Source organism: Equus caballus, chromosome 18, assembly GCF_041296265.1.
Source record: "Equus caballus isolate H_3958 breed thoroughbred chromosome 18, TB-T2T, whole genome shotgun sequence".
Taxonomy (NCBI): domain Eukaryota; kingdom Metazoa; phylum Chordata; class Mammalia; order Perissodactyla; family Equidae; genus Equus; species Equus caballus.
The window spans coordinates 34,362,722-34,374,933 of record NC_091701.1 but is presented as its reverse complement, the minus strand read 5'-3'; the positions used below and the strand labels follow the sequence as shown (position 1 = coordinate 34,374,933).

The window sequence follows — 12,212 nt, the reverse complement described above, 5'->3', positions numbered from 1 at the left end:
TACATTCTATTCCTGTGAATTTGCCTACTAGAGATTTCATATAAGTGGAATTATACAATATTTGCCCCTTTTTGTCTGGCTTATTTGACTTAGCATAATGTTTTCAAGATTCTTCCATGTTGTAGTATGTGTCAGAGCTTCATGCCTTCTTAGGGTAAATAATATTCCCTCATATTGATATACCACATTTTGTTTATCCATTCATCTGTCGATGGACATTTAAGTTGTTTCCACTTTTTGGCTACTGTGAATGAAATAGGGTTCTTCATCAACGTCTCCAGCGTGTTTCAGGATGGGTTATCTTATTATGGTCTCCTATTTACATGATTTTCTTTTTCCCCTTAACATACAGGTTAAGTATAAGGCTGACCTGAAGAAACTTCACAAACCTGTGACTGACATGAAGGAATCTCTGATAATGCATCATGTCCTGAATACAAGCCAACTTGCCAGTTCTGTAAGCTCAACCATTTGCTTCAGAAACAGCCTGTTTCATTCATTCGCAACTAAATTCCCCCTCTGAGCTCACATGCATCTCCTTCTCTGCCACTGAGACACCAGATTTATTAGAAAGCTCTTCTTTTTTTTGAGTGCATTCTTTCAAATTACAGCATCAGTCTACAAATTCTCCACTAACTATAACACCTCTCAGAATATAAAAATGCTGCTATTTTTAGAATATTTGAACTGTTTTTCCCCAATTAATCAGCTGCTTTTCTCCTTCTAAGGACATAGAATTACCATTTGAAATAATTTCCTTCACTTCTAACTTTTCACTTTTAAAACCTGCTTTGAATAAGCCGTATAACCTAAGTGTTTACAGCCTGTATTAACTGACAATACTGAACGTGGACCTTCATTCTTTAAAACTTTTTCTTAACCCCCTATTTAGTGTTTGCTAATTTTAATTTGGTCTTGCGATCCAGCTTTGCAAATGTCTAGTCTAAAGAGGAGAAATAGGAGTGCTGAGCAGTTTTTCCCTCAACATGCCTTTTTTGCCACCTTCCCCTCAGTACCAGTACAAGAAGAACTATGAGAAGAGTAAAGGCCACTACCACACAATCCCCGATAATCTGGAGCAGCTTCATTTAAAAGAGGCCACAGAGTTACAGAGTATAGTAAGTTGATCAAGACTGACTTTTTTCCTACTGCACATTCATCTATGATGTCAAAAACTTTCATGGATTCCCTCCCAGACAGCACTTATACTTGTAGTGACCATTGCTTGAGAAAATGCCCAAAGATATAAGGGGCTTTGAATTTTGCAACATTGGGAAACAAAGTTTTCTTTTATAAATGATAACAGCATCTACATGTATTGGAGAAAACGTGCATATACATGCAATATGTGTTATTGACGTTACTGACAGATTACCATAACTTATATTACAAGGAAGACAAACCTCTTACAATAACCCTACTATGCTCCCGTGAATCTGTACCCCAGGCTAGGAAACACTGCAACAAAAGATAGGGAGCCCTAGGAGAGTTTTAAGCAGAGAAGTGATATGATCAGACCAACCATTGAAGTAGTCGCTGGGTGTTTAAGAAATTGCAAAATCTGTAAAATAATTAAGATTATCAGAGGAAAGAACTCAGAGAATGAGCTTACTATTACATGAACTCCTGTATGACAAATTCAGCATTATTTAGGTCACCTGTTGGGCATTAACCAAGAAGCCTAAATTGTTAGAAACATCCTCACATCATCTGTAAAGCAGCACTTGCCCCCAGACCTTTATTCTAATGTTTTGTTAGAAGAAAAAGAGCTGAGACTGAGAATTGCCATTAAGGTGCCATGGAAACCAGAGCCTCTGCCTCACTGTCTTTCAATTTCTCCTCTGTAAAATATGAATGTCTGTATGGCTCCCCTCAGTCCTAATCATGTTGGAAGATAAGGAGATTGTATTTGTAAAACAGCGTTGGGGGTCTTTTGAGAATGTTAGATTTGTTAGTAAGTCAGTTCGCATGTAAACTAGTTGTCATTTTTATACCAATTTATATTATCTGCATTAAATATGTGACCAGTTATGACCCAGATAGAGTTATTGACTTATAAATAAAGTTGCAGGCATTATCCATTAAAGCAAGACCTCAGGCCTCTGATAAAAGTTCTTATGAAAGGAAAACTGGAGGTTTTTATTAGAAATATTGACTAATACTATGGTTAAAATGTTCACATCTGCACATATCAAATGTCATCAAACCAAGCTCAATTTGCCCACTGCACAGTATGCCCATCACTGAGACAACAAATTTGCAGCAGAGAAAGGGTTTATTTACAAGGCAGCCAAGTGAGGAAACAGGAGAACAAGTGTCAAATCCACCTCCTTGAAAATGAGGATTAGGGATGTTTATGGGATGAAGGGTAGAGCGGTCCAAGGCATGGGGATTGCTGATTGGAGGTAAGGAGTAGTGAGGTAATGATGATCTGCACAAGTGTAGACAAACTTCCTGGCTCTTCAAGGGCTGCATGGTCACAAAATGGCGGCATTAGCATAATGCGAGGATGGAGTTTTCAGCCCCTTGGCATCAAGGGGTCGCCTACTGGGCATTTGCACAGGCCTAGTTGATGAGTCGATGGTCTTAACTGGTCCTGAACTGGACAAGGAGTTGACTTTCAGTTTCTGAAAAACAACTTAAACACTCATTATCATAGTGACATAAGGCCTCAGAAATGTTATCTATAAGGAATCTAGTGGGAGTCTGATAATATATTGCTTATCTACATGACTTTTAAGAATAATCATTAATGGCTATCTGGCCACTGGCGTCACAAATCTTGGTCAGTCTTCTCTATGGGTGATTTTCCCATGCATTTCCTTGTATCAACATTTCTCTCAGCTGATTTTTCTGCGATGATTCTTTTGTCTCCTTGAATTGAACATAAATCCGGGTTACGCCTTGCAGATAGTAATAGTGTTTGCCCCCCAGGCAGCTACAAAAAGGTTCTGAATCTGAACACAACAGGAAACTGTTCTGAGTGGCAATGAAATGCTACCCATTAGACATAATGTATCAGTTGAAAAATACTATTCCTAAACTGGTCTCTGTGAATTGAGCAGGAGAGAGATATCTAATAAGGCTTTTCATCACTAGGTGAAATACAAAGAAAAATATGAAAAGGAACGAGGAAAGCCCATGTTGGACTTTGAAACACCAACATACATCACTGCCAAAGAGTCTCAGCAAATGCAAAGTGGGGTAAGTCCTACAAAAACACACCACACGGCAAAGATACCATCAGACTGATGAAAACCAACTCTGCCCACAAATGTATCCAGACTTCTGTCATCCAAAAGTTGTTGATGACAGACTGTTTAATGTGATCACTAAAATATTTTTCATCTCAGAAATCCTATGGTTCAGTTACAAAAAATGATCTGAATCGTAAACATTTACCACATATGTTTTATTTTGACTGCCATTTTCATAGAGTTATATTCCTCTGCACAGACCCACCATTAGCTTTGGATTGCTCTTCTCTTAATGGGAAGCCTCAAGCCAAACAAAAGGAGATTAGTGATCAAGATGTTCATTAAAATATTGAAAGTCAAGATGCCACATTTCCTATTCTAAAAATGTAAGCAGAGACATCTAAAAATTTTCTTTTCTCTTTGTTAACCAATATAGAGAAGAATGGAATCATATTTTGAATCTTAGAAAGTATTTTTATTGGGAAGCAGGCTTATTTTGGATTTCTTTTTGCCTTTCCACCATGGGGCATATCTCCAACCATAAAGATAAATGGTTCTTAATAAAAGTAGCAATTTGTGGAGCTTCCTAGTATATAAAATGGCCAGATAATCAAAAGTTTAAAATAGTTTCAAAAAATTGGTGAATCTTGGAAAAAGATCTATGGGAGTTTCTTGTACTATTCTTGCAATTTTTCTGTAAATTTAAAATTCTTTCAAAATTAAAAATTACAAAAATTGAATTCCAACATTTATTCCAAGCCTCCCAGTGAGACAGCCTAGTCCAGGGATTGGAGAGGAGGTAGGGGAGTGTGTGGCCCTTTCTCTCGGCAGTGGACAAAGCCTAAGGATTTCTCTGTGCCTCATTGTCCACTTTATCTATTCAATGATTAAAAATAATAGGTCACCATTATGAAAAAGTCCCAATATGCATTCAGTTCTCCCAAGATTTTCTTCCCCTGGGTTGTTTTATTTTCCCTTTGAGTCTCTTACTTCTAGCTCAAAAGTAAAATCTTTTGTTGCCTTAAGAAAAATGTCATCAGGAGAGATGACAATGGATTCAGAGGCTTGATGGCATATCTGTCCTCCCACTCTTGCAGCCGGCCAGCTCCAGTCACAATATTAGACAGGTGAATGAGGAACCCAACAAAATGTCTCAACCTCGGAGTCTCCTTAACTCCAGATAAAGTATTTCCAGAACAATCAGGCACATTTCAAATGTGCGACCATTAGCAGAACTATGATCAAGTTAAGAGGCCACACGTAGACAGAAAATGCTATAATTTGTTTCTTCCTAGGATTGAGAAATAAATTGTAATAAAGATTCTTTTGTAACTTGTCTTTCCTTCCTACTCACATTAGAAAGAATATAGGAAAGAGTATGACGAGTCCATTAAAGGCAGAAACCTGACTGGCCTGGAGGTCACACCAGCTTTATTACATGTCAAATATGCAACCAAAATAGCCAGCGAGGTAGTGCCCACGTGGTCTTTTCTTTCCCTCTTGATCCAAATAATTGCACTAATGACACTCATCAACGTCTTCCTTCTACCATTTTCATCACCACCTAACTTTGTGGGTTTTAAGTTGAGTTCACATGTTTGGTACTACCACCTAATCTATTACCCGTGTTCATTCTAATTTTTTAATTGAATACCTAATAAAATGTGCTTACTTTAGCATTCTACTAATTTCTAGTTTCTTATTTGATATTTAATATTAACTGATGAAGCTTGTACCCTGACTTTATTCATATCTTTAATTACTAAACTATAACTATTTAAAATTGGAAGGTGGTTTTGTCTTTTGTGTTTTTGGCTCTTCACCTAAGAGCAATCATCCAAGCTTTCTTGTCAGCGTTGTTGCTTTTATTTTGTGATATAGAAAGAATACAGGAGAGATCTAGAGGAAAGCATCCGTGGGAAGGGTCTCAGTGAAATGGAAGACACACCTGACATGCTAAGAGCCAAGAATGCCACTCAAATCCTCAATGAGGTGGGCCCACAGCCAACCGTATGCACACAATTAACAGAGCATCTTCTCCTTTCCAGCCAAGTAACACGAAAAAACCAGAGAAGAGATAAAAAAGGGGTTTTGAATGTCAGATTCTACATCCGTCATGGTTACTAACCATTAAGTGAAATATATCTCAATTTCTGATGAGTTAATATTATAACAGTCTGTGTGTATAGTGGCTATCATAATCTGTTATTTATCTAATAGTATTTGATTTAACCTTGATCTTTTTGGTGTGCTTGTTTAAATTAAAACACCACACTGGAGTGGCGTGCACTGAAGTTCAGTCCTAGTTATGTAGCAAACCAGATGTAAGATCTGCTTTATACTTTAGTTTATTAACTGGAGAATGCTAAAAGTGTTCAAAAGCAGGCCTTATGTTGATTCATGTTGACGTGAGTAGAACAGCTTCCTAAAGTGGGCTTCGTAGTCACCACTCCATCCTACCACATGGAATGGTGAAGGTGAACACTAACAACTGAGGTGGCATGTTATGTGGATTTACAGTCACTCTGCACATTCATCGTCTAGCTGTGGAAATTTGGTAACTTTTTTTTAATGCTCTTATAGAAAGAATATAAGAGAGATCTGGAGCTGGAAGTCAAAGGAAGAGGCCTGAATGCCATGGCCAATGAAACTCCCGATTTTATGAGGGCAAGGAATGCAACTGATATTGCCAGTCAGGTCAGTGTTACATGTCAATCTTTCAAAAAAGTAGTTGCAATTACACGGACACAGTGTTGTCCTTCTATTATCTTACTTGTTGATCAATGACAGTCAAATGCATATAGTGGCATTCTTCCTGGCGGAACCCGTTCCAATAGAAGGACCAGGGCCCCTTTGCCAGACCTGCTTTCATCTGCCTTTCCAAGTCCATAGCCACAGGAGATGTTCAGAGCAAGGGGCAGATGTTGGGGAACCAAACAGCTGTTTGGAGCTGGGGTGGACTCTGACATCCTGGCCTTGTTTCTTAGTCAATACATTCCCCATGTGGCACCAAGAATTCCTTGCTTAGAATATTTGGAAAGTTCTTTCTTTCCCTCCTTTCAAGGCCTAAATTTAAAACACAATTTTTAAGCATCCTACATTGTCTAATACTGATTGGTGCAGATCTTTTGCTTACTTGTCCTGCTTCTGGTTCTTATGTGTGTAAACAATCCATGCCTTACTATCTGTTGATTATCTCACTCCTTTCCCATCACCTTCCCCCTGCCCACCCCATGCCCAAGTAAATAGTAATTCTTTCAACAGCTAGGACTCAACCTTTCTTTTTGAATCTCTCTCTTTAGTGTAAAGCTATAAACACAATAGGAAAAAAATATCTGTTGAATGTCAAATGAATGAATCCTTTGGAAAAGAAATATTGATCACCTCTTAAACTAATTCAACAAATATTGTACACATTGTAAATATTTATCCAATTGTTGAATGTTCTTTTGCAGATTAAGTATAAGCAATTAGCAGAAATGGAAAAAGCCAATTTCACTTCTGTGGTTGATACTCCAGAGATCATTCATGCCCAACAAGTCAAGAATCTTTCAAGCAAGGTAAGGACATTCATCAGAATATCACTCATTGACCCCAATCATGAGGAACAAAAGTCTTTCCATTAATACCTAAGTAGGTTCTTTCCATACATAATTTTTCCCAGTAAAAGAGAAGGAATTCATCTATGATGCAAGTTGGTGTCAGAGTTGAGATTTCTGTATCAGAATTAAAATAGATTACATGATGGAATATTAAGGTACTGAAGAACTCTTACTTGGTACCACCCATAATTAATGAATCTATGTTTTAACATATAAAGTCTCATAATGTGGATGTAAAATTTGTGGGCAAATCTGAAAGAAACAAAGTAAAGAATCCACATTTGGATTATCACTGTCTTTAACAAGATTGAGATCATATAGTCAAGACCAACCACACAATCTAATCCTGATTCCTCCCAAGACAGATAACTCTCCGTGTTCCTACAAATAGAAAAATGAAGAAAAGTAGGATGTCCTTCATACACCAGGCTATACCCTCATTTGTTTTAATCTTCAATGATATCAGGAGTCTGTAATTTATTTGAGTAACCCCAAATTAGAATTTTTGCTTGTCTTCTGATCAGTGAGTTCTAAAGGAGTAGTTACCTCACCTGGCTATGCTTTACAAACACCTGGGAATGTAGATTTTTCTGGCCCCACTCTGGAATTTTGAAGCTAGTAAGCTCTGATTTAAGCCCTGGATATCTGTTTTTATTTGTTTGTTTTGTTGGTCTTAAACAAATGGACAGCTAGTTATTTCTTCAGTAAAAATGGGTTTATTTGGTATCAGCAAAGAATTGCAGTTCAAGGTCTGCAACCATGGGGAGCCCCGTGCAAGTCCGCCAGCAGCAAGGGAGGAGAAACTCTTTTATAGAGGGGAGAGGAAGTTGGGAGGGCTATTGTAAACAAAGAGTCCCCTGGAGGAATTGGGAGTTTGATGTGTAGTGGCCTTTCTTTGACTGAGTAACGACAGTCTCTCATTGGCTGAACTTCTTGCTGGTCAAGAAGAGGAAGTCATTCTTCCTGTTGAATGTGAGAGCTTCCCCTTTTGGCCTCCCAACTCCAGCTTAATGAGGTTTCTGTTTATTAATTTGACAGTTTGCTTGTCTGTACTCTCCACAGACGATCTCTTAATGACCAATAAGGTTGGGGAAATCATGGACTTAAAACTTTTATCAGCAACATATAATTTTATATTATAAATATAGACATGAAAGATAGTTATTACTAGAGAGTGGTTTAATTAGGAAACAAACATATTTAAATGGGAAAAATGAACCTTTTATTTGAGAGAATTTTATTACCAAAATTATATGGGCCCCAAACTACCATGTTGTGTTCACTGGGGGAACCAGGGAGACCAACACTCGGGGCCTGAGTCTCCAGCCTTACAACCTTCTGCCTTTTGACATTGCTAATCTTTAAGGAAAACCTCAGAGTGCAGGCCTGTTCCGGGGAGGGATTAAGCCACTTACTCTGCTTCCTGGGGTTTCCCCTGGCTAGTTCCTTTGGCTGGTTCCCCAAGGCCGAAGATATGGCCAGGCAGATTACTTCCTTCCCAATTTAGAGTAGCATTTGCCTCTGAGTGATGGAATGGTGCTGGTTCTTTCCACAAAACTGATTCTCGGTGTCCAATAAGAGAGTATGTATCTTATAACTTCTAACCTCATACTTGGGGGTTAATGTAAGCAATGTGAGCCAACCCACAAGTTCAGGATAATATACTAAATACTTCTTAATGCTGGGGGGTCTGGGACTCTTTCCTCTCAGAATACCCGCAAGTTCCAAGTGCAGACCAATCACCTCTCTCAGTGACTAGCACTCGCTCTGCAAACCATTAAGGCAGCTTCTGCTTAATCTTAAAACAGAAACAGAGGACTAGTTCTACCTTTTTCCCAGGACAAGGAGAACTGTTTGCCTTACATTTGCATAACTAAGAAGAGTCATTCAGGTGACTTGTTCCTGTACAAAAATATCTGTTCCTGGTGAACTGCCCTCTCCTTTCAGAAAGCTGCTTTAACTGGCTTCCTGTTATGTGATCAAAATTTAGGCAGAAATCTCTTGTTGGTTGAAACTACTTCTTTGTTGTGTTTGAGGAGGTTAAATTTTTCGACACTTACAAATGAAATTTGTGTATAATATAATTTAGGTAGACAGAGATAGATAAATAGAAAGAATGAATAGTTTATGCCTATTATAAAAGTGGCTAGTCTCTTTCCTCAGCCCTCAGCTCTATAAACTCAAACTTCCCGGAAAAGTGGGAGAAACTGGAGCTAAATAAAGCTAGAGAGAAACATGGAAAGACTTACTGACAAATGATAGAAGAAAAATCAGACTCTGAGACAGAGTAAGTGCTCCACAGCAAAGAAGAACTGGAAATACTTAGTTTAGTCGTGGGGCTTGACTGCTAGGTGTCTGCGAGAAGAGCAGCCCCTCTGGGCCCATCTCTACCGCCAAAGGCCAGGCAGGGGCAGGAAAGCCCAAGAAAAGTGATGGCTGGCTCAGAGCATCTTGACTAGTCAGTTGGTCAGACAGCTGAGCATAGAGGGGGCCCCAAGTCTGTTTGGTAGAGCTGCCGGTTCTGCCACACTGGTTTCTGCAGCATCAGAGTTGTGTTCTGGAAGCGCCTGCTGGGCCTGCCCTCCTGCTCAGTCTCATAGCCAGGAACCCCAACCACACCTGCTCAGACCTCAGGGAAAATCTCCTCGTCACCAGCTAAGGTGGGCTTTTGGAGGTCTTGTGGATGGCTCTTAACCCTCCTGCTTTTCTCCACCTGCCTGTTGTCTGGCTGCATCCAGTTCACTGTAGGTATCCCCATCTCCCTGCCAGCAGCCTAGTTACTGTCGCCTCCCTCATGTGGACCAGCCAGCAAGGGCCTCCCCTGCCAGCTTTGCCATGACAGTGGGTCCTATTAAATGTCCAGGCTCAGTTCTCCTGGAAAGGAAAGGCATAGCACTCACTGACCAAAAGGGTTCTGCTTTATAACTTATAACATCCTTGAACAGTTAAGAAAATACAAAGTGCTTTCCGTCTGCTGAGCAGGAAGGGCTATTTTAGGTCCCATTGGCCCATATCCCTGTGGAGCTCACCATCCTTATTTTTTGGAATCTATTTCCAGAAAAAATACAAGGAAGATGCAGAGAAATGCATGTCATATTATGAGACGGTCTTGGACACCCCAGAGATGCAAAGAGTCCGGGAGAACCAAAAGAATTTCAGCCTTGTAAGTTTTTATTGAATCTAAGACACAGCCCACTGGTACCTGGGATGAGGCAGGGCAAGGAGGATGCCTCTGGGCACACACACTTGGGTATCCCACCTGCAATGGGGCTACGGAGCAGCCCTCCACAGCTCCCACCCACGGCCCAGGGAATGGGTGCTCCCGTCTTCTCTGGGCTCACCTTATATTTCAACCCCAAATCATAGCATGAGGGACCCATCTGTCACTTTGTTGATGGCTTCCTGTCATTGAATATGAACTATCACCATCGTCCATTTGTGGAGATGTCTGTCTTTTTCTAGGTTAATTCTAAGCAAAGGATACACTAAGAAAACCTAATTTGACATGTTACAAATTTTAGGGTTTTAAAAAATTAGTTTCTCCACAAAATTCTTATTAAAGAATTTCCCTGTGGCTATCAGACCATGATTATTGTGGCATAGAGATTCTTTTTTTAAATATGGGATTTTTAACTTCCTTAACACAATATAGGACAATTAAAATACAAGACAATTAAAAATATATAAAACCATGTTGAAATCTTAACAAGATGTTTACTCTTTCTTCATAGCTCCAATACCAGTGTGACCTTAAAAACAGTAAAGGAAAAATTACAGTTGTTCAAGACACGCCAGAAATACTGCGTGTTAAAGAAAATCAAAAGAATTTCAGCTCGGTATATTTATTATTCATTTTCCACTTACTGCTAACCTAATAATTCCATCCTCCTCTTTAAAAATATTACTAGCCTCACGTTGATTCAGACAATTAACATCTAACCTCTTCAGTTAATACTAGTGGTTATTTGTTAAAATTCCTCATAATTTACTCTAAAATCACCACTCCTGACACCGTTTGAAATAACAACTTAAATTTGCTAACAAAGTAACGTTTCTTTCTTTTCAGTTTTTTAATCCCAGAGCAGTAACATGTGTTGTCTTGCTCCAGGAAGATGGATTCCTTTGTGACATTGTGATTTCTTTAATTATTCCTCCCCAAAATAACTGATTGACTTTGCATTTCCTTAATGGCCTTTGTGTTTCACATGGGAGGGCTTTTTTTTAATCAACATTTTCTGGGTTTTCACCTTCTCTATTAATACATTACGATGATCTTAAAAGAAATCTCAAGATCTGGAAAGTGCTCTATGTTGTATAAATGGTTTGAGTTACTGATGCTGACGTGGAAGACTTCAGACATTCTAGCACCTGCCTATGAACATTCTCTAGTGTCTTTTATTTTCACAGAAGCCATGTTTCCTAGTCTTTCTCCAGGAATTGCTGGGGTTTCCTTTCTTCTGTGTAACACTGTCCTGATTCTGAATGTCCAGGTTTTGTATAAAGAAGATGTCTCACCAGGAACAGCAATTGGAAAGACACCTGAGATGATGAGAGTGAAGCAAACCCAGGACCACATCAGCTCGGTAAAGACGCCCACCAGGGGCTCCCTTTCAATATTTTCTGCCTCCCTCTGATCATTTACATTGATGTCTGAGTTGCACTCAAAACCTTTGTCACCGGAAGCGGCTTAAGTTGCTAGAATACGTGCCTGTGGTTAGGGTCACCTCATAGTCGGTGTGGTGTCATGGCAGTTTTCATGAGAGGAGGTTGGATACGGAAAATGGAGAGGGTGGTATCCAAGCAAACCAGAGCTGAACAGTATTTAAAGCAGTAAAAACAGATTTTATTCAGGACTGTTGCAACAGGGGAAAAGAGACCTCAGTATAGAACTGGGCTCGATTCTGAATACAATAAGGATAAGTGAGAATTTATTGCCAGGGGTGGGTTAGTGGGGAAAGTATCCGTGAGTGGAAAACTAGTCAGAGAAAACATTAGCGGTAAGGGGCGGGGGGTGGGGGTGGGGGGAGCGGTTCTGGCTAAAGTGACCTAACAGGATTCCTGCCATAGGTGGGCCAGGGTGATCAGACTTCACCTGGCGGGTGCGGGGGGGGGGGGGGGGGGGGGGGGGAGGTGTGAGTGTGAGAAATTTGGTGAGATATTGAGTGTTGAGATATCAAAGGTGGGAGATTCTAGCTAAATCCTGACTTAGCAGGATTCTTTCTAAAATTGAGCAATGCAAAGATGGATGCGGAAGTCCAAAAGTTGAGGCCTAATTGGGAAGAGGATTCAGAGGAGCCTGACTAAATTTTGTTACTTTTAAGAATATGTTAGAATTGAAAACTTAACCTTTCTGGATATATGTGTGTGATATATCTGTCCTAGTCAAAGGAACTGCTGGGTTTAAAAACTTTGG

The 12,212-nt window shown here is 39.6% G+C and overlaps 1 protein-coding gene across 50 annotated transcripts in view; it reads left to right on the top strand.

Annotated features, from left to right (window-relative positions):
* The window catches only part of NEB (nebulin), a 213,964-nt gene that overhangs the window by 180,622 nt on the left and 21,130 nt on the right, over window positions 1-12,212 (top strand). For 45 of the 50 annotated variants that reach the window (XR_011428216.1, XR_011428215.1, XR_011428214.1 and 42 more), the window contains 10 exons: window positions 353-457; window positions 1,014-1,118; window positions 3,100-3,204; window positions 4,557-4,667; window positions 5,079-5,189; window positions 5,781-5,894; window positions 6,653-6,757; window positions 9,858-9,962; window positions 10,531-10,635; window positions 11,290-11,382. Coding sequence is in view for 43 of the 50 variants with exons in the window: in XM_023622900.2 (XP_023478668.2) it covers window positions 353-457; window positions 1,014-1,118; window positions 3,100-3,204; window positions 4,557-4,667; window positions 5,079-5,189; window positions 5,781-5,894; window positions 6,653-6,757; window positions 9,858-9,962; window positions 10,531-10,635; window positions 11,290-11,382 (1,059 nt within the window). In the remaining 7 variants the exon portion in view is untranslated. The remainder of the gene's footprint in view (window positions 1-352; window positions 458-1,013; window positions 1,119-3,099; window positions 3,205-4,556; window positions 4,668-5,078; window positions 5,190-5,780; window positions 5,895-6,652; window positions 6,758-9,857; window positions 9,963-10,530; window positions 10,636-11,289; window positions 11,383-12,212) is intronic. The other 5 variants (XM_070240934.1, XM_070240932.1, XM_023622879.2 and 2 more) reach the window with 1 other exon arrangement.